The sequence below is a fragment of the Capricornis sumatraensis genome, chromosome 21, assembly GCF_032405125.1.
Source record: "Capricornis sumatraensis isolate serow.1 chromosome 21, serow.2, whole genome shotgun sequence".
In the NCBI taxonomy this organism is placed as follows: Eukaryota; Metazoa; Chordata; class Mammalia; order Artiodactyla; family Bovidae; genus Capricornis; species Capricornis sumatraensis.
The window spans coordinates 60,852,538-60,876,384 of NC_091089.1; the positions used below are offsets into that span (position 1 = coordinate 60,852,538).

General features: G+C 44.0%; 1 protein-coding gene across 2 annotated transcripts; it reads right to left on the minus strand.

The window, feature by feature from the left end:
• Window positions 1-79: 79 nt before the first annotated feature.
• LMAN1 (lectin, mannose binding 1) lies at window positions 80-22,405 on the minus strand. Of its 2 annotated transcripts, none has more exons than XM_068993622.1 (14): window positions 22,168-22,405; window positions 18,656-18,810; window positions 18,465-18,572; window positions 17,628-17,689; window positions 16,563-16,662; window positions 12,541-12,664; window positions 10,958-11,016; window positions 10,409-10,541; window positions 8,704-8,897; window positions 8,479-8,549; window positions 5,463-5,616; window positions 3,558-3,679; window positions 3,205-3,265; window positions 80-1,715 (listed from the first exon to the last, which is right to left on the minus strand). In XM_068993622.1, exons 1-13 carry the CDS (start codon window positions 22,403-22,405, stop codon window positions 3,229-3,231), a joined length of 1,557 nt encoding a protein of 518 aa, XP_068849723.1. In that variant the 3' UTR covers window positions 80-1,715; window positions 3,205-3,228. The 2 variants fall into 2 exon arrangements, with proteins under 2 accessions (XP_068849723.1, XP_068849724.1); XM_068993623.1 differs by having other exon boundaries at window positions 80-1,984.
• Between the last annotated feature and the right edge of the window lie 1,442 nt (window positions 22,406-23,847).

Here is a 23,847-nt window from a genome sequence, read left to right on the forward strand (position 1 = left end):
TAAAATATTTCATAACATACTTGGGAAATAACTTATTATCTGAGACCAATGAAGGAAAAGGTAAGTTTACTAAAATATTTCTTTATTTGAATAAGGTCAATGTCATCTTTTGAATTCCAGCTAGCATCAAATTAACAATCAGGAAAAAAAAAAAAAACACTCGACAAAATGTCACCTAATTGAAATTAACAATGGATAGAAAACCCTTTTAAACTTTAAAAGCATATATTAAACAGGCAACATACAGATCTAAAAAGTTGCAAGTGGTGATTTTACATTAGATCTTATAAATAAAAAAATCCCCAGTATAATCATTTGTTCACTATCTCCCTGCAATGAGCACATGGACAGGAAAAAGATAATCACATCTTAATATTCACAACTGTCATTTACGTTCTTTACAAAGACTGTGTCTCTGCAATGCAGCGGGTCAGGCAATCCCTTATTCAAGTAATTTTTGTTTTCCCCAAGTTATCAAAAAGTACAACTGTCTGAGATAAAATGTCACAAAAACCACAATCAGGAAAAGCAAACGCTTTAGCAGGCAGACTCGAAGATGGGGGTTTCCATGGCTTGACCATGATCTGAAGGTGATTTTGTAAGAGCTGTCAACCAAAGTACTGAGAGCCCCAGGCAGCAACCTGGGTTTAGTTTGTAGCTGCTGATAAACCAAGAGTTTCGGTGAAAAGAACGTTGAGTAATACGTTCTAAGTATAAAGAATCAGTCACATTTGCTAATGTTGCTGACAATGAAAATGTTATGCTAGCTCTCAGCTCAGCTATAAAACTACACAAACCTGTGTTTCTTTCACCACCCCTCCCCTCAGTGGTTCTTAAACAGTAGTGCGCTCAGAGTCACCTGCCGAAAATGATTCTCTGCAGCTCCCACCGCTGAGTTTTGATGCAGGTGGTTGGGAATGGTGCTCTGGCATCTGCGTTCTTCACAAGCGCTCCAGGACTCAGAGGGCTCACAGTGTTTCTCACTCTGAGAAACACTGATGTCTCTTTACTACATGACAGAATACCATGCCCTCACAGTAAAGGTTCAGGCCGGATAAAACATTCAAACACTCAGAACACAAAAGGTACATTAAATAAGAGTATTAACCATTATACAATTGCATTTCTTTCTTAAAGTGGCAGAAGCACAAAGATTTACAGTAAAATTGTAAAATCAACTTTGTTTTAATCCAAGGCACCTGTAAAATACTTGCTGGTGTGAGAGAAGTTAAAATTCAATTCTATAAAACAGTACAGAAATGAGAGAATCCTGGCAGTGATTGATTTTCCCACATAGCAAACACTTAAAATGAACTACTTCAAGTCTGATTTTGAGGAAAACAAACCAAATTTCCAACAATAACAACTTGTATGAACCGTCTTACTGAGTGATTTTTTTTTAGCAAATTAAATTAGAAAGAAAGAAAGTAAGAAAGATTCACGCGTATGCTCTTTTGTCCTAGCTGTCTTCACTTGCATTAGAAATGACTGGAACAATTCCTCTTGAATTTTAGCCTGGAAAATGTACACTGCATAGATCTAATATTCCTTAAAGTTCAGGCACACGTGGCTCTGGATTTTTATAATACTGGATATTCTGCAGCTTTTCATCTCAAGAGGATTTCCAAGTCTCACAGTTTACAACTGAAACATTCTTCTGAAAGTATTAATTTTTTTTTCATGGAATAAGAGTAAATTCTGTCATGACGATGTCTCTGAAATATGAATTTCAACATGTTAACACTACAAGAAAAAAAATACCTGTGGAGCAGTTCTATGTTGAAGTGGTCGTAAGTGTGTGAGTGATCGATAAAATATTCTTGTTCAGCGTCTGGGATAAATGCTTCATAAAAAGCAATGCTAGCGCTGTCTGCATATGCAGTACTGGTTAGCTACTGCTCTAATGCAGACTTCTTCAGAGTCTCTGTATGGGTTTTAGGCAGTCAGTCCAATCAGCAAATAACTCAGAGCAAATTTCTGAAAGCTGTGAAGAATTAAACAGTACTATTTACAAACCAGCACTATTTTCAGTTCTATGACAAATGAAAGGTATCATTTTAGCTAGCTAGACAAGGGAAAGTAAGAAAGTATTTTGAAGTCTACATCAGCTGTGAAAACTAAATTAAATGTCATTTACAGACATCTTCTATAATACCTAGACTATGTACAGACAAGAGCAACTCCCAGCCTGACATTTCAAGGTTACGCTTACTAACACGTGCTTCACAATACCCCTAGTTCTGGCATTAAAACAAAGAAATCAGAAGTAATAACACTATTCTTCAGATTTTGCTTTCAGAAACTTTAACACTGCTTCTGGTCCTGCTTTCTGGATTCCGACTAATACGCAGCATCACAAACGCCAAGCTGCGTGGAGTGATGTCAACCTGAAAGCAGTGGTCGGTGCTGTGCCCTTAAAATGTCCTCAGAACGTGCCGTCTGAGGTGAGTTTAGAGACGCAGATGCAGAGTGAGTTTCGTAATTTTTTGACTCGATTGGAACACAGACATTCAAGAATATGAGCAATCATGAAATGAACACCTCACCAGGTAAAAGACCCATAAAGACCATTATCAGAGGAATGTTCTCACCTAAATGGTTTTCAGGCAAAGAGCAGCTCTTAATTCTCCCCCCAAATTTCCTTTAAAAGTGAAATATATCACTGATGATCAGAAGGGGAAAAAAATGCTTTAATAAACATTCTGAATCCTATTACCCAGATCCTAACACTCAGACAAAATATTTCTTGATTTCAAAGGGAGCTGTATTCGATTTAAGGACTGCAGCACTGAGTCTTGGAGCAGGAAATTCTGACCTCTTAAAAAAAAGACTTTGGTTACAAAATAAACAGGATGGGTAGCTCTCAGACCTCATACTTTGGGGGCAGGAGGGCAAGGGCATTTATGCTAAAGACAGAAGCCTCCAACACTGGAGGCTTACGGGTTACTTTCATATATGCGGGCCCCCCTTTCTGTTTTTTAACCCTCTGAGTTATCAATATTCTGTGCAGTGGCTGTATTCTACTGGCCAGAAATTCACTGAAATGTAAATAGATTTATGTACTATGCACAAATTTACATGTGGTTGTCTTTAAGGTTTATTCTTAAGTCAATGTTTAAACAGTTATTTTATACAAAATAATTTAGACTAAAAAGCAATTTAAATACTTAAATTCCCTCAAAAAGACATTTTGTACATACATACATGATGTACACATGAAAATGGAGGTCAAAAGAATTTTTTGGCAGCTGCTTCTTGCTGAGTCCTGAGGAAAAAGAGAAAAAGCAACCACCTGTGAAGTTCTGTACACTTTACAGTGGAATGAAACAAGACGGCTTAAAATTAAAAATGCCTTTTCAAGTATGAAATACACGAAGATACACATGTCCTCCACATGCAGGCCCACGCGAACCGAAATATTCTGGACACAACGTCCGCTTCGTACGATCCTAATTTTATAGCTAGTCAGAGTTCCATTACAGATAACAGATACCTTTATTGAGTATTTCAAATTAAACAAATACAGAAAAATGTTGGATCAAACTTCAGAGACTTACCTATACATGATATAACCGATAAACAACACCGTCTGTACCACGACGAATATAACGAAGTGCACTGTAGATAAACATGATGGAAATGGTGGTAGTTCTGGGCATTTCGGTCTTTCATTTGATGGCTATGAGGAAAAAAAAAATTCTATTATAATCAGTCAAACCAGTATTTCGGAAAAGGAAATAAATGTGAAATCTTTATAAAACTCTTGGTATAAACTCAAATACTTTCATTTATTCACCCCATAAACATCCTCTTCATTTTCACAACCAAACTTTCTGAAAGAGCAGGTGACGGGGAGGCCTCCCCTCTCTTGCCCCCGGTCACTGACCTCCCAGCGCCCGGCTCCTCCCCCATCACAGTGACGGTGAGGTCCCCGTCCCTGGGGGTCACGGAGCCCACCCCGGGACACCCCCGTCATCCCGGCTGCAGTGACTACCCACGGCAGCCCCGCCGCTCTCAGGTGGCTTCTGGTTCAGACAATTGAGCACAGCTGCCCTACACTCAACTGCCCACAGAGAACCATCCTTTCTCAGCGCTCATCCACCCCGACCTCCTAACGTTCAACATCACTGATTAGTTTTTCGGGAAAACTTTTTCCATTTACACGAGTATTCCTTCTATTATAAGCAAGTATCAAAAATTAAAATCCGGGGAAAGATTTCATCAAGGTATCCAGACAAACAGCTTCTAAGATTGGTTGTTCTCAATACGTTCACATCTGAAGGACAAGTGTTACCCACAGCATTAACCTGGCCATTGCAGCAAAAGCTGAAGCTGGGGGGACATAATCTCAGACACAACTTAGGGAGTAGATGTCAATGCTTTGGGTGGAGGGAAAACGGTCAGTGAGCAGACTGCTGAACCATGTTTAAAAACCGGAAGGGAAGAGGCAGATGCTGTGAGCACTTGTGGATTTCACAAGGGTTTTCAAATCCAGTCAATAAGAAAAAACGTAAAAGTTCCAGAAGCCCGTTTCCTAACATTGTCTCTTACGCGTGTTAAACTTCGAAAATATGCTGCTGCTGCTGAGTCACTCAGTCGTGTCCAACTCTGTGTGACCCCACAGATGGCAGCCCACCAGGCTTCCCCGTCCCTGGGATTCTCCAGGCAAGAACACTGGAGTGGGCTGCCATTTCCTTCTCCAATGCACGAAAGTGAAAAGTGAAAGTGAAGTCGCTCAGTCGTGTCTGACCCTCAGCGACCCCATGGACTGCAGCCTTCCAGGCTCCTCCATCCATGGGATTTTCCAGGCAAGAGTACTGGAGTGGGCTGCCATTGCCTTCTCCCTATCTTTAATATTTACTGCCTCTCTCCAAAAACATAAGTGGCACTTACAGTAAAAAAAAAAAAAGAAAAAACCCTAAAAAAGCAAAGAAAACAAAATAAAACAAAACTGAAAAAAATGAACCAACTGAAACAGGAAAGTAGCTGGAAAAAGGAAAACTCTTGCCTAAAGAAAGCTGCTGTACGTCAGCCAGTTTCAGATCTGCGCTTCCTAAACAGCCTGGAGAGAAACACGAAATACTCAGTGTCTGTCTGTCTCACCAGCGGGCGTGTCAAGAAACATCTACCATTTTCAAAGCTGTTCAAGGGTATCGTTACTGAAAACCAGAGGCATGTTTTTTAAAAGAGAACCTGTAGAAAGAAAAAAGTTTGAGGTTGTGATGACCCCAGTAACTGGAAATGCAAATTTATCTTTTTAAAGAGTTCTATTCAGTAGGCGATGGACGCGTGATGTGGAACACGCAGACATCTGGGTCATGATGGAGTCATTCTACCCTGAATATTAAAAGTGAGTGCTGCATCAGTTTAGAAGTTAAAATATTGTGAGTAGCATGTGTGTCTGTCCTTCCTAAAAGCAGACCGCGATAACTAATCGCAGACGAGCAGAAAGGAGAGCCGACCATGCTCCGCTGCGCTAAGCTGTCGATGTCCCGCCTCACGATGTGCAGGTGCTCCTTGATGTCGTTGAAGTGCTGGGTGGTCTCGTACACGCCCGCCGCCGGCCCAGGGTGCGCCATGCCACTGACCAGTCTGACAGTTTCACTCATGGAGTTCCTGAGACAGAAAGTCCCGTTAGACAGCAGAATCACTAGAAGGATGTCACAGATGTCAAAGGGGTAGATACATTTCTATGCTCAATGCAACAGGACATTAAAAAACAAACATTTAAAAAGATTGTCTTCAAAATTGGAAAATAACTTCTAAAAATTACATTATTATGCCTTCATCTTTTACTAAAGGCTGTCTAAGCACAGAGAATATGAAATAATCTGTGTTAAAACCAATACTATAAATGGAAGTGAAGAGGAACTAAAAGAGCCTCTTGATGAGAGTGAAAGAGGAAAGTGAACAAGCTCAACATTTAAAAAACGAGACGATGGTATCTGGTCCCATCACTTCATGGAAAGTGAAGGGGGAAAAGCAGAAACAATGACAGACCTTATTTTCTTGGGCTCCTAAATCACTGCAGATGGTGACTGCAAGCATGAAATTAAAAGACTTGCTCCTTGGAAGGAAAGCTATGACCAACCTAGACAGTGTATTTAAAAAGGAGAGACATTACTTTGCCAACAAAGGTGAGCATAGTCAAAGCTACGATTTTTCCAACAGTCATGCACAAATGTAAGAGTTGGACCAAAAAGAAGGCTGAGCACTGAAGAATTTGAACTGTGGTACTGGAGAAGACTTGAGAGTTTCTTGGACAGAAAGAAGATCAAACTCGTGAATCCTAAAGGAAATCAACCCTGAATATTCACTGGAAGGACTGATGCTTAAGCTGAAGCTCCAATACTTTGGCTACCTGATGTGAAGAGCTGACTCACTGGAAAAGACCCTGATGCTGGGAAAGACAGAAGGCAGGAGGAGAAGGGGACAACAGAGGATGAAATGGTTGGATGGCATCACCAACTCAATGGACATGAGTTTGAGCAAACTGGACATGAGTTTGAAATACTGTAAGACTAGAGGCAAAAGGAGCTTTATATAAACCCATCAGTAAATGTGTTTCTTACAGGGACATGGTTCAATAATTTGAAACCACTTTATATACACTTTGTGCACACACGAAAACTGAACCAATAAGTAAATGCATTGTAGATAGTCAGAACCAGATTACTCCTTGTTGGAGAAAGAATGCTCAAGCAAGGAAAGGAGGAAGGCTAAAATCAACCCTGCAGTGTTTGGTTCAGACCAACCAAAATCCAAAGTATCTGGATAATCTCGTGGTTTCTTAATACAAAAGGGAGTGTAAGGGATACAAATATACTCAAAGTATTTTTCCCCAAATATGTATTCATTAACCACCAAGGGAAACTGGGAAGAAATTATAATATCCAAATGATCACAGCCAACATCACCAGTAGTAAGACGTATCAACATCATGAACGTGATGCACGGCTGGATTCTTGTTAAAAGTGCAGAACTTCCACCCGATCATGAGGAAGCGTCAGACAGACCCAAACTGAGGAACCAAACGGTCCAATGAACTGACCAATGCTCCTGAAAACTGCCACGGCCATAAAAGACAAGGAGAGACCGACTGTTTCAGGCTGCAGAGGTCAAGAGAGAAATAACTAAATGCAATGTGCAGCCTGGACAGGATCTTCGAACGAAAAAGGCATTGGTAGAAAACTGGTGAAATCTGAGTAGGCGCCTTAGTTCAGTTAGTAGTACGGAACCAATGTCAACCTCTTTGTTCTGACCACTGTACTGCGGCTACACAACGTGGTAACATCAGGAAGTTAAGTGAGGGATACAGGGGCTCTATATGATGGATGGATGTCCTTTATTTTCCACAATGTCTAAAATTAGATCAAAACATTTAGAAAATGCTATACTGATCTGGTTTCTATTTCCAAAATAATTTATCCATTTAGCATCGTACATGTTTTAATCATGAGTTCAAAAAACTTGAAGATTTTTCAAAACTACCAAACAGTACAACTGAAAGAAATACACATTTGCAGTTGGCTTTAATCTCTCAGTGTTAAATGCTATCATCCTCTGCTTAACCTCATTCAGCTGAATTTTCCAGTCCTGAAGAGCTTGCCTTAACACTCTAGTTTGCCAAGGGTTGTACTACAGGTTGCGACAGTTCTCTAACGTGTTAGCTTACGACACGTGGCATGCTGGCTGTTTTTCCGCTTCAGGCATTGAGTGCTGTTAATCATCTGCTAAGTGAATCCTTTTAAAAACCCTATCACTCAGTGTTACCAAGACACAGTCTCTCTCACAGCACAATACAGAATGAAAAAGAGGCGCTCACACGTGACACACTTCCTTCAGAACGGCTTCATTCCGTCACAAAGAAGCCCCTGCCTCAGGTGCGCTGGTCTTACAGCCCTGACACTGCGCTTGCCTATTCCTCTATTTTCCACAGCACTGTTATGCATTTACCTATTTTCTTTTTATATTTTGTTGTTTAGTTGCTAAATCCTGTCCGCCTCTTTTGTGACCCCCAAGGACTGTAGCCCGCCAGGCTCCTCCGCCCATGGGATTCTCCAGGCAAGAACACTGGAGTGGGCTGCCATGCCCTCCTCCAGGGGATCTTCCCGACCCAGGGATCAAACCTGTGTCTCCTGCACCGGCAGGCAGACTCTTTACCACTGAGCCACCTGGGACGTGCTTCTGTATTTTACAAATGCACAAATGCTGTCAAACAACTGTGACTAACATTGTTTTCCCCTCTTAAAGACGCTAAAGCTTTCTCTTCTAGCTGGGAACAATAAAAAAAATTTGGACTTGTTTGCTAAATATGAAAAGTCCCTCTCCTACATTCCCCTATTTAGAAATAACCCAGAACATGATTCTTACCCACGGAGGAATCTCACAGCAGTGACATGCCTACATGTCTAGAGAAGCCATGAGCTTAGGATAAAGGTGTCACATAGCACCCAGACGGGACTTTTGTGTACTTACTTCATTTCGTTTACTTGTCTCAGAATCTCATGCTGAGTGTTCACAACAGTATCCAGTTCTTGTTGAAAGGTCTGGAGGAAAAACAAAAGATGACCAGCCGGCCCGAGAGTCCCCACTCCGTAGAGCACATGCCTAACACCCAGACATCGCCCCTGCTCCCTTCCCTGCTGCTCTGCCACCCCACCTTCCCTGACTGAGGCACACCCACGGGCCTTGCAAGCTCACCTGCCCCTGCTGTCCTGGGGCTCCGGCTCCTCTCTTAGAGAGCTCCTCTGTCAGGGAAGAGACGTATCTTCTCTGCTCATCGAGAATCATATCTAACTGTCGGTTCAGCTGCTTGATTTCAAGGTGAATACGATTCTGTCCTTCAAAGACCTGTCTCAGCTCACGGTCTCCCACACTCTCAAATATCTCATCCGCTGAAAAGGTAACCACAGATCAAAAGGCATTATTAGACTCACCCACACATACGTGGTTTTCGAATTACTGTAAGTGACCAAAGTACCACCCGCCACTAAACGAAGAACGTCACCAACACAGTGTTACGATCCTTCTTCCAGTTACAAACGTGCGTGCAACAGATTCGACCGTGATTCAATTACTAATCGTTTTCGTCATCTCTGACGGCTGAGTATTTATCACTTAGGTCTGAATTTTTTCATCTAAAAATTATTTTCTCTTTTAAATAGACCGTGTGATTCTATTTACAGAACGAATCTATTTTCAGGCTGGCAGAACGAATCTAATTCTTTAATAGGAATCAGCATAGTGGCTGTCTCTGTGGGAAGGGGCTGACTTGATCTGGGGCAATAAAAATATTCTACACATTCATCTGAGTGACAGTTAAAATTTGTCAAAATTTATCAAACTATTCTCTTAAAATCTGCGCATTTTACTCACATAAAAGACTAAGAAACAGAGCTGAAAGCAGGTTTAATTTTCCTCTTATTTATGACCACACTGAATTCAGAGAACTTCATTCAAACACTTACTACAGTACGCTTCAGGATATACTTACAAATCATATGTGATGTTTAAAACAAACCCAAGGAAAAAATAAAATTTATTTTTCATTTTATCTTCATTAAATCTGAATAACACTGTCAATCATTTAGATTAACACACCACTTAGTTCAAAAGCTGGCCCCAGGCTTCATCAAGGGTGCGTGCTTGGTCACTAAGCCATGTTCGACTCTTTCTGACCCCGTGAACTGCAGCCCACCAGGCTCCTCTGTCGATAGGATTTACCAGGCAAGAATACTGGAGTGGGTTGCCATTTCCTGCTCCAGGGGATCTGCCCCACCCAGGGATCACACTCCTGCACTGTGGGCAGATTCTTCACCGCTGAGCCCCCAGGGAAGCCCTTATTACACACAGCCTTGATGATCTCTGCTGATGGGGACCTGAGATCATAAAAGTTAGCAGATCATAGAGTCGTTCTACTTGGCCTTATCTTGTTCGTGCCATGGGCCCATGTAAGTGCTCAGTCACACTAGCTTAGACTAATATTTCAAAATTTTCAACCTTTAATGTCCCAGAATTCTGTCTGAGTAATAAGAGGAGATAATCACTTCATTACTCTGCCAAGTCTCAACAGTTTTCAAGTACTAGGTTTGTTATCAAATAAGGTAAGTGTGTGCCACTAAAAAGGAAAGAACCCAACCCTGGGCAATTCCATTCAACAAGCATGAATGAGTCTCAACTACAACGCCAGCGTGGCTGCCGCCTGCCCGCTTCTCTAAGCGACACTCTTCCGGGTAAAAGCACCGACCTCCAGCCCTTCAGAGACTGAAGACTGGTTTAAACATTATTTCCAGGAAGCACTTGGAGTGTGACAGATAAGTGAGCAAAGGTAAGACGAGCGACGCACTGGGGACTCAGAAGGGCCGCGACCGTCGCTGCAGCGGAGGACGGCCCAGCTCCGACTTACTCGGGTGCCCTTGAAGGTCGGGGTGGTCCTTCTGGAATTCCTCTTTTTTTTTGTCCAGCTCTTGTTGAAAGTGCTCAAATTCCTCCTGGTACTTTTCTTTCTCTTTTTCAGAAATGTCTTTATCGACTGTAGGCTTGTTTGGAGTTTAAGAATAGATCATTAAAAAAAAAAAAATTAAAAAGTAAGAAAGTAATAAGCCTCGATATATGTTCCTTTTTTCATATTAACTACCCCACCACTAGCTGAAAGGTCAATTTACTCTTGCTATTAATATTATGACAAAAAAATAATACTAGCCACTACCATTTACTGAGTGCTTGCCAGAAGTGCGCTGCCTTTAATGCTTACAACGTCAATGTGGCCAACCCAAGCGTCTCAGTTTTACTAGTGAAGGAATGGCGTGTATGGACGTTAAACAACTTGTACAGGTCGTAACAGCAATCATTAGGAGACAAGATCTGAACCTGACTTAATCGTCTCAAGTTTTTAGCTATGAGGCGACACCAGTAAATTACAAATAAGCTTTCTGAGAAAAATAAGTATACTCACTGGCTCTTTCCCAGGCTCAGTCAATTGGAAAGTCAGAAAAGAAAGAACATCATGGTCGTCTACAAATTAAAGAAAAAAAAAAAAAACAAAAAGTTCCATAGTTGATCATTTTTACGGTTGTGAATTTATAGCCATCTCTGACTTTAGAATAGTGAAAATTAGCTCTAATTTCATAAAGGCAATGGTGCTCTGTGAACTTTGCGACAAAAGTTCATCTGAAAGATTTATATTAGAACTAAGCAAGAATTTACTTTCTTAAATCCTAAACTAGAACATTTCGCTGTGTTTAATGTGTTATGGATGTTTAATAACTGATAGAGGGGAGACCAAACAAACGAAGTGTCAAAACAAGCGCAAACTCCTCCTCCCGGCACCGAGGCCCTCCTTTATTTCCCACAAACCTCCTTCATGGACTGTGTCCCAGTCACCTGAGACAGAAGCCTGTCCTTCAGGTATTTCCTGCTCCCATCTGTTTCTGAACCTTTCTTACACACTCACCACCCCTAGCCTTACTTTCCTGCTTTAAACACGACACCGCTCTGTCCTGGCTTACTGGGAGTCCCTATTTACCCATGTTGTCCTGGTGTTACTAACAGCATCTCCTTTCACTACCAAAGCTATTATCTCAATTAGATAGTACAACTACTCTTCCGTACCTCTTTTGTGTTTGTTTCCTTCGTACAGCAGATACTAGCAATTTTATTTCACCTGAAATCGTTCATTTCTAGCTGGCTGAGCTAAAAACAGCCAAGAGATCAAACTTCTTAACGTGGAACTACCATACTCATCCTGGCTAGTATCACACCCACAAACGAGACATGAACCTCAACTGCGGGAACCTCTGCTTTATGCTACTTTTACGGAGATCTAGATACATAGCCAAGTTAGAGAGACCACTGAAACACCACAGGGCGGGCCGGGCGACACGAGAAGTCACGCAGCGTTAATAGAGCACTGGACCCAAGGACAGACATCCAGACCAACTCCTGCCTGGGTCTGATTTACTGGCCACGTGATCTTTAATCCAAGATTTGGCAAAGCCACCTAAAAATAGAGTAAATATGATCTATCCTCTCTGTCTCCCTCCCGGTGCTGTTGAAATGAAAAATTCACACATTCGGAAATAATAAGACTATTATACAGTACAAACACAAGATGCTATTAACATCTAACAATAAGTTCATTTATCACCACATATGAAAAAGATATGGTAAGCACATCTTTAGGGTTCAGTCCCCAGTAATATTTCCTCAGGCTACCAAATTGATTTAAATGTGCTGTGACAACTCTCAAGAGTCCTAAAACACTCAGCGATCTATCTTTTAAACACGTCTCCTTCACTATAAAACACCGCACCCAGACTGGTACTCTGATGGACATCATCGTGTGCAGCCCCCAGCCAACTGTAAGCCTACACAATGAGCAGCCCCAAGAGACCAAAGGCCTGGCCCCACCGATCATGGGAAGGTTGTAACTTGTCTCAAAAGGTTAAAAGTAAACAAAGCTACCCATTTCCAAACTACAGGATTCCTAGTAAGAATCAGTTCACAACCTCTGAATGTTAGAAGATGGCGAGGTTTTACCTGCAAGACCTCCAGTGGCAGCAGATATTCCGAAATGCCCCTGGGCGGGGATTATCATATTTTCCACTTTGGCGCAAAATTCATAATCATTTTTATCTGGTGTGAAGCCGTTATTGATCATTACCTAGAAAGACACACTGCAGGTTAGAGCTTTTTACAAAGACCTTGCAAAATGAATTTCACGCAGTCGGTTTAGGACGATTTGATCTTTGTACCTGGTCTAATAACTGTCAAAGGGCCACCAGCTTCAAATCGTAATGTTGTACACCTTACACTTATACAGTGTTGCATGTAAATTACATTTCAATAAAATTGGAAGAAAAAATAAGCACTAGAGGATAAAAAAAAAACTTAAAGAGTTTCAGAGAGACAGATCCTCAGGGAGGGAAATCTTGAACGAGCAGAAGGAGCATGCCTCTGCCAGGTAGAGGACGGGGGCGTATCACAGCAAGCAACAGCAGACAGGGCTGGGACTGCCGAGCCACAGCCGGCGTCCCGCCAAGGCTCTCTAAAATGGTTCCTTCAGAACGCTGGCTCTACAGACATTCACAGATGCTAGGTGGAAAGAGCACCCACGGTCCAGTAAGCCTAAAGAATGAGTGGCTTAACAGAGGCTTCTTTATTCCAGGACTTCCTAGAATCTTGACTCTGAATACAATCTGTGCTTGTATGCACAGTCCTACCAACCTTATCTGACTATGGAACTCTGTTGTGGGTACATGTTGCAGGATTATTATTGTTTCGGGAACTGCTGGCAGGGCTGATGGCCTCTCTGTGTGGGGCTGTACAGAGCACCTCCCTGGGATCTGTGAATTCAAGTGCTGGGTCTGTACTTGCCTCGGCTGGTGTCTGGGCTCCACTACGTTGAGGGTACGCATGACCTAGCGATAGCCCCAGTGAAACTGTACAGTATGTACAATGTATAACAACTCCAGTGGAATACAAGTCTAACTTAGTCATAACAGACTGGACACTTGCCTCTATTCTGAGGTCTCCAAATCAGTTTGGAATTTAAGACTGAGCCAGTAAAGTTTCCCAAATGACTGTCTTTTTCTGAATTTACACAAAGGAGTACAAGGCTAGCTCATGATTCAGGGAAAAGAAAAATATAAGCAAGATATCCTTTCCTTATAAGTATTACGTGACCAGATGGATACTGACAGCATCTTTAAAAAAGCAAAGCTCGCAAGGTAGTAGTGACCTTAGTTATCCTAACTGCCTGCTGGGTATGAGTGAGCGAGTGAAGTCGCTCAGTCGTGCCCCACTCTTTTCGACCCCATCAACTCTAGCCTACCAGGCTCCTCCATCCATGGAATTTTCTAGCCAAGAGTACTGGAGTGGGTTGCCATTTCCTTCTCCAGGGGATGTTACCAACCCGGGGATCGAACCTGGGTCTCCCACATTGCAGGCAGATGCTTTACCGTCTGAGCCACCAGGGAATCTCCCGCCTGCTGGGTATTGTCCACCTAAATATTACCTCAAACTCAATTCGTCTACATGGCTCAGACAGCAAACAATCTGCCTGCAATGCAGGAGACCTGGGGTTTGATCCCTGGGTCGGGAAGATCCCCTGGAGAAGGGAATGGCTACCCACTCCAGTATTCTTCCTGGAGAATTCCAAGGACAGAGGAACCTGGCGGGCTACAGTCCATGGTGTTGCAAAGAGTCGGACATGACTGAACAAATGAGTGACTAACACTTTCACTTTCTTCTTTCATGTTCATTGCGGCATTCTTTACAACAGACTAGATACACAAGCAACCGAAATACTCAACAGACGAATGGGTAAGGATGTGGTACGTATGAATCATATGAGAGAATGCTGCTCAGCCACAGAATGAAGTCTTGCCATCTCCAACACCATGGACAGACCTAGAGGGTGCTATGCTAGGTAACCAGACGAATACTGCTCAGCCACAGAATGAAGTCTTGCCATCTCCAACACCACGGACAGACCTAGAGGGTGCTATGCTAGGTAACCAGACGAATACTGCTCAGCCACAGAATGAAGTCTTGCCATCTCCAACACCACGGACAGACCTAGAGGGTGCTATGCTAGGTAAACCAGACAAAGACAAGGACTCTATGATTTCACAGAACAAAACAGAAACAGAATTACAGATACAGAGAACAAACAGGTGGTTGCCAGAGGGGAGGGAATTGGGGGAGGAGAGAAACAGGGCAGGAGATTAAGAGGAAGAACCTCTAGTTGCCAAACAGTCACAGGTGTGAGACACAGAGAGGGGAGACAGCCAGGGTCACGAGGCCCCTGCGTACAGCACCAGGCAACCAGCCCTCCCTCAGCCATCATCGTGAAATGTACAGAAATGGCGAACCATTGCACTGTATACCAGGAGCTGACACAGTGTTTGTTATAGGTCAATTTTACTCGAAAAACAAACTCACTCATAGTGTTGGACTGACAGAAACCAGAGGCAGGGGGATGGGGCTGGAGAACTGGATGAAGACAGTCAAAAAAAGGATAAACTCCCAGTTACAAGATAAATAAGCACTAAGGATGCGCTGTACAACACGAAAGCACAGTGAGCCTGGCCAGGTGTCACACATCAAAGTGGCTGGAGGAGTGAAGACTACCGAGTCTTAGTGTCAAAAACTCTTTTCTGACACTACTATTTTATTTTTTTTAAACACGTGTAGTTTTATCTCAGTTTGGAAATCATGCACGAAATAGGATCTAATAAAAAAATTTTAACCTAACAAAAAAATGAACACTCTCAGGCTGAATCTTTTCAAGGAAGACATTTTTTTCTATTGTCTTTCATTTTCTATCTACATGAGATGATGGATGTTCATTGAACTTATTGCACTCATCACTTTGTGGTGTGTGTGAGTCAAATCATGCTACACACTCCAAACTTCTACGGTGCTGTGTGTCAATCCCATCTCAACGAAACTGGGAAGAAAAAAAGGGAGAAACCGCATGTGAAGGACCAAGTCACACAGATGCGGCCCTCTAAGAGTCAGTCTCAACCTTCCTGCTTCTTGTTTCTCTCACAAACACCGTTAGAAGACCACCGCTGCCTCGGTCATCGTCCTGAACTGGAACCTGCTCACTCCACACTCCTGCTCCTTACAGAATACACTGCACCAGGCGGCTGAGGCTCACTGCTGCCAAGCTTCCTGCCTCACCTTCCACAGCTCCTCTCTCCCCCAGCCAGACCAACTATTGGCCTTTCTCCAATCTTCCAACAGTTCTGATGCCCGTTTCCTCGGCCTGGAATCTGCATCCCCATCTGGGAGGCTTCTCCTCCTCCTTCAAGGCGCAGCTCCACTCTGAGAAACTGCTGCTGACCTTCACCTCCCTCCCGGCAGGGTTTCAGGAATTCTGACCTCTGGGTCCCGAATGGTATCTGTGTTGTAGTGTTTATCACGCAGCATGGTGTTACATACGGTCGCCTCCATTAGACGCGCTCTTTGGAGACGATGGCCTGTCTCACTCCTGTTCGCACGGCGCACAGCAGCACGCCTAGAACATTCACGACTAAATGCACACCTACTGTCGAGTCTGACAGCACACCACGCGTGACCACACGCGACACGTGAACCGTGCTCTGAAGCCACGTCTGTTCTCACAGAGCAACGCGGATGAGCATGTGAACAGCACCCATTTAAAACGCACTGAGTTTCCATCAGAACAAGGAGCATACTGGACTATGAAGAAGCACAGAAGAAACACACTAGAGTGCTGTTCACTGGACCGTCTCTAAGAGCACGCTGCTGCTGCTGCTGCTGCTGCTAAGTGACTTCAGTCGTGTCTGACTCTGTGCGACCCCACAGATGGCAGCCCACCAGGCTCCCCTGTCCCTGGGATTCTCCAGGCGAGAACACTGGAGTGGGTTGCCATTTCCTTCTCCAATGCATGAAAGTGAAAAGTGAAAGTGAAGTCGCTCAGTCGTGTCCAACCCTCAGCGACCCCATGGACTGCAGCCTTCCAGGCTCCTCCGTCCATGGGATTTTCCAGGCAAGAGTACCGGAGTGGGGTGCCATTGCCCTCTACTTACCGTCAATGTTTTCTGGTAATACGTAATCTTTGCCCGGACAGGATAGGGTTTATTACGAAAGTCCCTCTGGCAACTTGATAAAGCTTGATTAGCACCATCACTAGCGTGAGGGAAGGAAGACAAGAAATTTAGGGAAGTTTCTTGGTATTTTAAAAACTCACTATTTAAAACAATTAATTTCCAGAAAGATCAAAACTCCTATCAGGTTATGACAAAGTTTGGGATATCTGAAACTATCTGTGCAGAAGATACCAAGCGGACACGTGAGTTTTCCCTGTGACTCGGGTCAGGAGTCTGGACGAGGAGCCCATGTTAGCATGGCTGCCGGCAAAGGGACAGTGGTCCTCTTCCTCTGCAGAGTCAGAGTCACATACGGAGCTTCAAAAAAACGCAGACTCTTCAACTCTGCCCTCAATCAGCTGAAGCAGAATCACCAGGGAGAGGCCTTGGACCTCTAGTTTAAATTGCTCAACAGGTGGTCATGATGAATTACCAGAGTTAAACATCACTAAGGCAGGAAAGTAATTTTTCTTGCATTTTATAGATTGGTTGAAAGGTAATTCCCCCACAACCATGTGAAAATTAAAAACGTACATGCCCAATTCACACACATCATAAATACACTAAACTCTCAGAAGCTTTGTAACCCACTGAAAATTCTTTCAATTCAGCAATACCAGGACTGAACAAGGAGGCATAATTTGCTTAGTCATTAGGTTGGTTAGGGCTCCAAACTTTATTTTTTAAAGATCCCTTTGAATAAAGATGAAAAAACATGGCTATTGCATCACTGAGAGCCAGGAATGTTTCATAAATCTTTGCAGGTATTCTACAGTTTCAGGTTAACAACAACAGATTTCTATGTTTGAAATCGAGGTGGTCCACAGAAGGAACTTTACAACAAAACCAAAGTAAAATAAGACCTTCCCATTAAGTTACAAAACACACCTCAAGAAAAATAACCTTTTTCATTTAGAAAATGTTCAGATTTGAAACAAAATATTTTATAAGGTTTCCTAAAAGATACTAAAAAACGGAATACTGTAAAAAAAAAAATACACTTACTTTTGATGGTCATAATGGATTTGTCCATTGTTGCCTATAATCACTATTGCAGGATTATTTTTCTGAAAATAAGGAGAATGGATTTGTTTTAAAGCCTTAAATCAAAGACGTATCGACTGTTCTGGGTGTGCTGTAAGCTCTCTAACACCTCTAAAATCCTAGGATACTGTGAGCAGGGAACTAGTGTGGGATTTAAGGGAACTTAGTAACAGGAGAATTAACACGGCCCCAGCACCGGAGGAGTTCATTGTTAAGGCTCTCCTTTAAATGGCTAATAATGACCTCTGATAATCAACAAACCAGCAGCAGAAACAATGATCACAGTCTTAGGGCTGCTAAAGCGCACGTTTATGTTTCCAGTTCATAAGCACATTTTGTCCTTAACTGTTTTAGAGAAATCAGGCTGATCAAAGAGACAGTGATTACCATGTATAAAAAGGTATCAGTAAGCGAGCCAACAGTTGCAATGCACACGTTTTCATGAAAAACACTAACAGTCTGAAACACTACTGGTCTCACTGCCTACATCTAAACTACTCAAGCTGATCCTCAAAACTATTAAGCATAAATAGGGGCCTGGGGAGGTGGGTCCTGAAAAGTTCTCAGACTTAAGGTTCCATTGTTACCTCAAGCTGGAATAAGAAAAATCATGAACTACCATCTTTCCATTTATAAATTCCCAGCTACATAAAGATTCATCATCATCTTGCTTAAAATATAGTTTAGGGAGTCCTCTACTAAAAGCTGACCAAAGTATCAAATAAATTATATTGCTCACAGACTAACTTTGTTAGCAAATACATTTAAAGCGGGTAACTGTCCTGAAAACAACCATACCTTTCCATCATTGTCAAAAGAATCAAAAAATATTCCAACACCATTCCACATATCAGCTGATCCAAACACAGGCCCCTCCAAGCCTTGATTCTCCGTATACCAAACTGCCTGTAAACATATAACAGGGAACCTTTAGAGACTAGCGGTATATGCAACTATGTAAATTTTCCAAGGTAAAGAAATGACCATACCAGGCCATCAGCTCCAATGCGACCTCTGCCCGTCACTCGAAACGTCACCTCAAGCTCCCAGTTCTCAAAGGCCGCTTTTGTCTTTGTCCACACTGATCCTCTTTGGCTTTTTAAAGATGGTGCTATTCGGATTTGATCCGAACTTGGGATAGCATCTAGAAGAGCAATCGGGGAAGAAAAGCTTTAAGTTATAATTAGATAAAACTCAATGAATCATCAACACACTTGTTATATATACCTAAAGAGATCGAACTTTAATTCAGTTGCCTGTATAGTAATTTTGTTGGGGAAAAATTCCACGCTAACAACTTCAACTTTTAAATTTTAGGGGTTTTTAATACCCCTCTATCTTTGAAAAGTGTGATATCTCTGCAAAAAACAAACAAAACTTAAAGCTGCAACTAACCACTAAAAATTCAAGGGGTAGGAAGGAAGAAATTATAGCTAAAAGGCAAATCAACTATTTGACTCTTACGATAATCTTTTTCAAATAACTCAGAAATGTGTACATTTTCTTTTTTAAAACTTTGGTGTATTGTTTACCAGTGTACAAATGTTAGCAAGCTCAAACAGTGTGAAAAGAACATACCACTAGGAATCAAGAGACCTATTCCTGGTCTCACCTCAGCTGTGTGCCTTTGAGCAAATAATTCCCTTACTCTCTCGGGCTCACCATACATTCACTGTAAAATGAAGGGGCTGGGCTCAATGATTTATATACACCCCAAAAGTTACATGCAAAATTCTGAGCATGTATATTTTGTTCTGCAGACAGGATCAACTGAATTTCCAGTCAACAGACAGTTCTTGGGCATCAGGAGATTCTCAGAGAGAACAGAGACCCCCAACATGATGGTCTGTATCTCTATCCACTTACTAGCTGTTTGCTCATAGGCAAGTTACTCCATTTCTCTAGCAACTTCTTGGCATGTAAATGCTTATACAAGTGCATATAAATATTTCAATAATGTTAGCTATTCCTATTATTGGACTGTGGTCATTCAGTTGTGTCTCTTTGCGACCCCATGGACTATAGCCCACCAGGCTCCTCTGTCCATGGAATTTTCCAGTCAAGAATACTGGAGTAGGTTGCCATGTTCTACTCCAGGGGATCTTCTCCATTCAGGGATCAATCACATGTCTTTTGCATCTCCTGCACTGGCAGGTGGATTCTTTACCAATGCGTCACCTTATTGGACTAGGTAATTATTAAAGCACCTATCAGTCTAACTCTGGACAACTGGAGTACACCTTCTTGGATATTAACCAGTTCTGACATTCTAACATCCACGCTGGGACATAACCGTACTGTCTCTTTACAGGTAGGAAAGCTGACAGGAAAGACAAGCTGAGACCCTTTAGAAAGTTTAGCCACCATCTGCCACCATCACCTGCAGAACATAAAGGTCTGGGCAGTTCTCTCGGAAGCGGCACCGGACAGAGAACCAGAAGAGCCGGATCTGAGTCCTACCCTACCGACACTAGCTATGTAACCTATGCCAAGAATTTTTACACTTCTGAACATTAGGTTTTTCACCTATGAAACAGCCAGCACCTGCCTGACCTACTAGGGATCTAATCAGAGCAAGAAGGTGAAAGAGCTCTGGGAGCTCTAAAGGTTGATGACCTGCTGTTATCATTTTTGCCCTTACGGACTCGAGGATATGTACTGACGGTACAAAAGGACATTCGAGTTAAGAAAAAGAAACACCAGAGATTTGGTCTTAATTTGGGGATGATGTAAGGGGGATTTGTTAAGATTAAACAAATTAAATCTTAACTTTCTCTATTGAAAAAATGTTTCAAATAATGGATCTCAGGGCAAAATGAAAAGGGAAAAATGACCAATGGAGTTAAGGAAAACCGTCAGCTGGTAAAAATTACAGTGATAATGAAAGCAAGAGATATCACAGCGGTGATCCCCAGGGTCAACAGAAAAGCCACCGCTAAAGTTCTGAACTCCTCATTTCAGATTCAGTCTAGCCATACAATTTTCACTCGCCCAGATACGCCGTGTGACATTTCTGTAGCAGAAAAGCTTAGCTGGTTATAGGTTCTGAAAAGAAAGTCAATGTAACTAATTTAAGCAGTTGATTAGCATTCCTAACTGGCTGATGTATGTGGTCTGAGTGCAAGAAAAAGCCAGAAGAACAAGACAATGGAGAAATGCAGAAGTGAAAAACGTCAACACGTTTATCACCACTACTGAAAAACTCAGCATCATTTCAAGAAGAAGAACAAAAATCCGCCACACTTCTGTTTGGGACGCCTGTGCCAGCTCTGTGTTACTAAGACCAAGGCTACCTCAATAAGAAATGCCCAGCAATAGGCTTTTGAGGAGCAGGGATAGAGTAAACGTCTGCGGAGTAACAGAATAATTGCACTCTCCTCCATGTACTTAATGACTTGGTCATTAAGCCTAATTGAAATTTCTACCTTTTAATTACACATTAATTTCGAGGAAATAGCTCTTCCTAAAAGTGTGCTTTGTAAAGCAGCAATTACTTTCTAGAAATGAAACATCTTGTTTCAAGCCCTGGACAATCTAACAGAATGTGTACAAACCTTACATGAATGACTGCTCACTGACACTCAAAGATGGAATTCAAAGCGCCAGTGCTTCTCACCCCACAGAAACGCATTTGCCACTTGTTTCAAAGGTTGCATCTGATGGTCGCTGAGCAGTTTACAGACGCCAACTGCCACGTTTTAGGCAGCCGTGACACATCAGCACTCCTACAGATAGGTTTTCCCTCACGTATGTAAGCAGGGAGCAAGGCTCTCTCAGCACTGACGGGGCTTAACAGTGCCACATACATAAAATGAATAAAACATTCAGCACAGGTTATTCCAATCACACATTCAAAAAAAAAGTAAATATGAAACAGCTGTACACGGTGCTAGTTTTTAGACTCAAGTTCTCAATCAATACCTCGCATCCCCTCTTCTATTAAACGAAGCAACAAGCCTAGCTATAAATGACATATGTGTTAATACGAAGACCACCGGACGTCCCTGAGAAAGGCAAATTTAAGAGAAGCATGTCCTCTGACATGAAGACTTCGAGATCGCTCTAAAGCCAACACGGGCCATCCCTGCAGCCGTCAGGGGACACCGGACACTCAAGTGGAGCATCAACCGCGGCCGACCCGGAGGGGAGCAGGGGAGGGCCGAGGGGCGGCGGGGGCGCAGGTCCAGGCTGGGGCCGATCAGGGCGGGGGGACAGGGGCGCGGGACGTCTCCCCGGAGCCGCGGCGCTGGGGTGAAACGCGACGCCTCGAAGCGAGCTCAAGTGAGCGCAGGAAGAAAGGGAAGAGTCCGAGAGCGAACACAACGAGCGGGGGCATCGGAAGGGAGCGCGGGGGGAGGTGGGGAGGGGTGGGCAGGGGAGGGGGGACGGGGTGCGGACGAGGGCCCGCGGATCCGGGCTGACCCACGCGCCCGGGGCGCGGAGGGAGCGGAGGGGCCCCGGCCGCCCGCCGCCCTCCCGGCTCACTGCCCGCCCCGCTTACTGCCCGCGTGGGCCCAGAAGGGCACGCTCCCGTCGCTCTGCACCAGGTGCGGCCCCTTGAAGCTGTACTTGTACTCGAAGCGGCGGTGCGGCGGGGCGGACGGGTTGTCCGTGGCGCCCGCCGCCCCGGGGCCGCCTCCCGCGCCGTCGCCGCCCGCGGAACGGCAGACACACAGCAGCAGAGCGCAGAGCAGCGGCCGCACCGCGGCCCGGGGACCCCGCCGCCTGGACCCCGCCATCTTGGACTCTGGGAGACGGCGGCCCGCGCGAGCGGGCGGGGCGGGCGCCGCGGACGGCCAACAGGGCGCTCGCTGATTGGCGGAGTCCCGGGGGCAAGGGTGAGCCCCGCCCCGCCTCCGCGATCCGGGAGGCCGCCGGGCGCGGAGCATCGGTGGGCGGGGCCGCGGGGCGGGGGCGGGGCCACGGGGGTGCAGGACCACAGGGAGGGGGCGGGCCCACAGGGAGGGGCGGAGCCGCGGGGAGGGGACAGGACCAGAGGTAAGGTGCAGGTCCGCGGGATGGGGTGGGGCCACGGGGAGGGGGCGGGACCACACGGAAGGGGCGGGACCACGGAAAGGGGCGGGGCCGGGCGGCGAGGTTCGCGCACACGCTTCTGGTCTTCTAGGGCGGGAAAGGGACTCCAGCAGCTTCTTACAGCGTGCCGTGCAGGGTTGGAGGTGCAGACTCGAGGCCTACCTGTGAGTCTCTGCCTTCTGCCGTTTAACATATCTTAGAATTCTGGAGCCCTGACACCTGTGGAACCCACCGCATCAATCCTCCCCTGGCCATACTAACAGCGTTAGTAGGGAGAAAGGCCTTCCTTTTGATGTGATACCAATTGTACAGTTCCTGGTGTTCAGCACGTGAACTTCGCAGAAACAAGTCTTTTCGGCAGCAAGGCATAATCGCGAGTATTACTGGTCCTAACCAACTGAGCTCCACCAGCCCATGTTAGGGCATTTCAAACCGGCAACCAGCAATCCACGGGCCTGGAGAGACCTAGGATCTTTTGGTTGGTGTTGATTCAGGCTTCAATTTATCACTCATCCTTTACCTTTCTCAAAACCTAATTCCAACAGCTTTCCAAATTTTGAAACCGTAGCAATAATGCATTCAAATAAAACCGAGTGTATGATAGGAGGGATTACAAGCTGCGAAGGGAGTGAGCCATATAAACTGGACATTTGAGATAGTATTGGTCTTTATGAGTCAACAAATAAGTTCTGCATTTTAAAGGGGAACCTTGGGGCTTCCCTGGCGGCTCAGTGGTAACGAATCTGCGAGCAAATGCAGGACACACAGGTTCGATCCCTGCTCTGTGAAGACTGCACATGCTGCAGAAAAACCTAGCCCCTACTTCGGAACTACTGCACCTGAGCCGGTGCCCGGCGGCCCAGGAGGAAGAGCAGCCGCGATCCAAGCCAGTGCACCACCAGAGAGGCGCCCCTGCTCACCGCAACTAGAGAGAAGCCCCTGCAGCGAGGAAGACCCAGCGCAGTCAAACATAAATACGTAAAAAATAAAGGGGAACCTTCTTTTTCTTATCTCGAAAAAATATTGTCAAAATACTGACGATCATCCAGACTTTTGTTTTTCATAAATGTGTCTTAATGAATTTTTAAAAAATCTGTGAACAAGCAGTATGATTTTTTTTGTTTTTCTCCATCTAAACAACAGACAT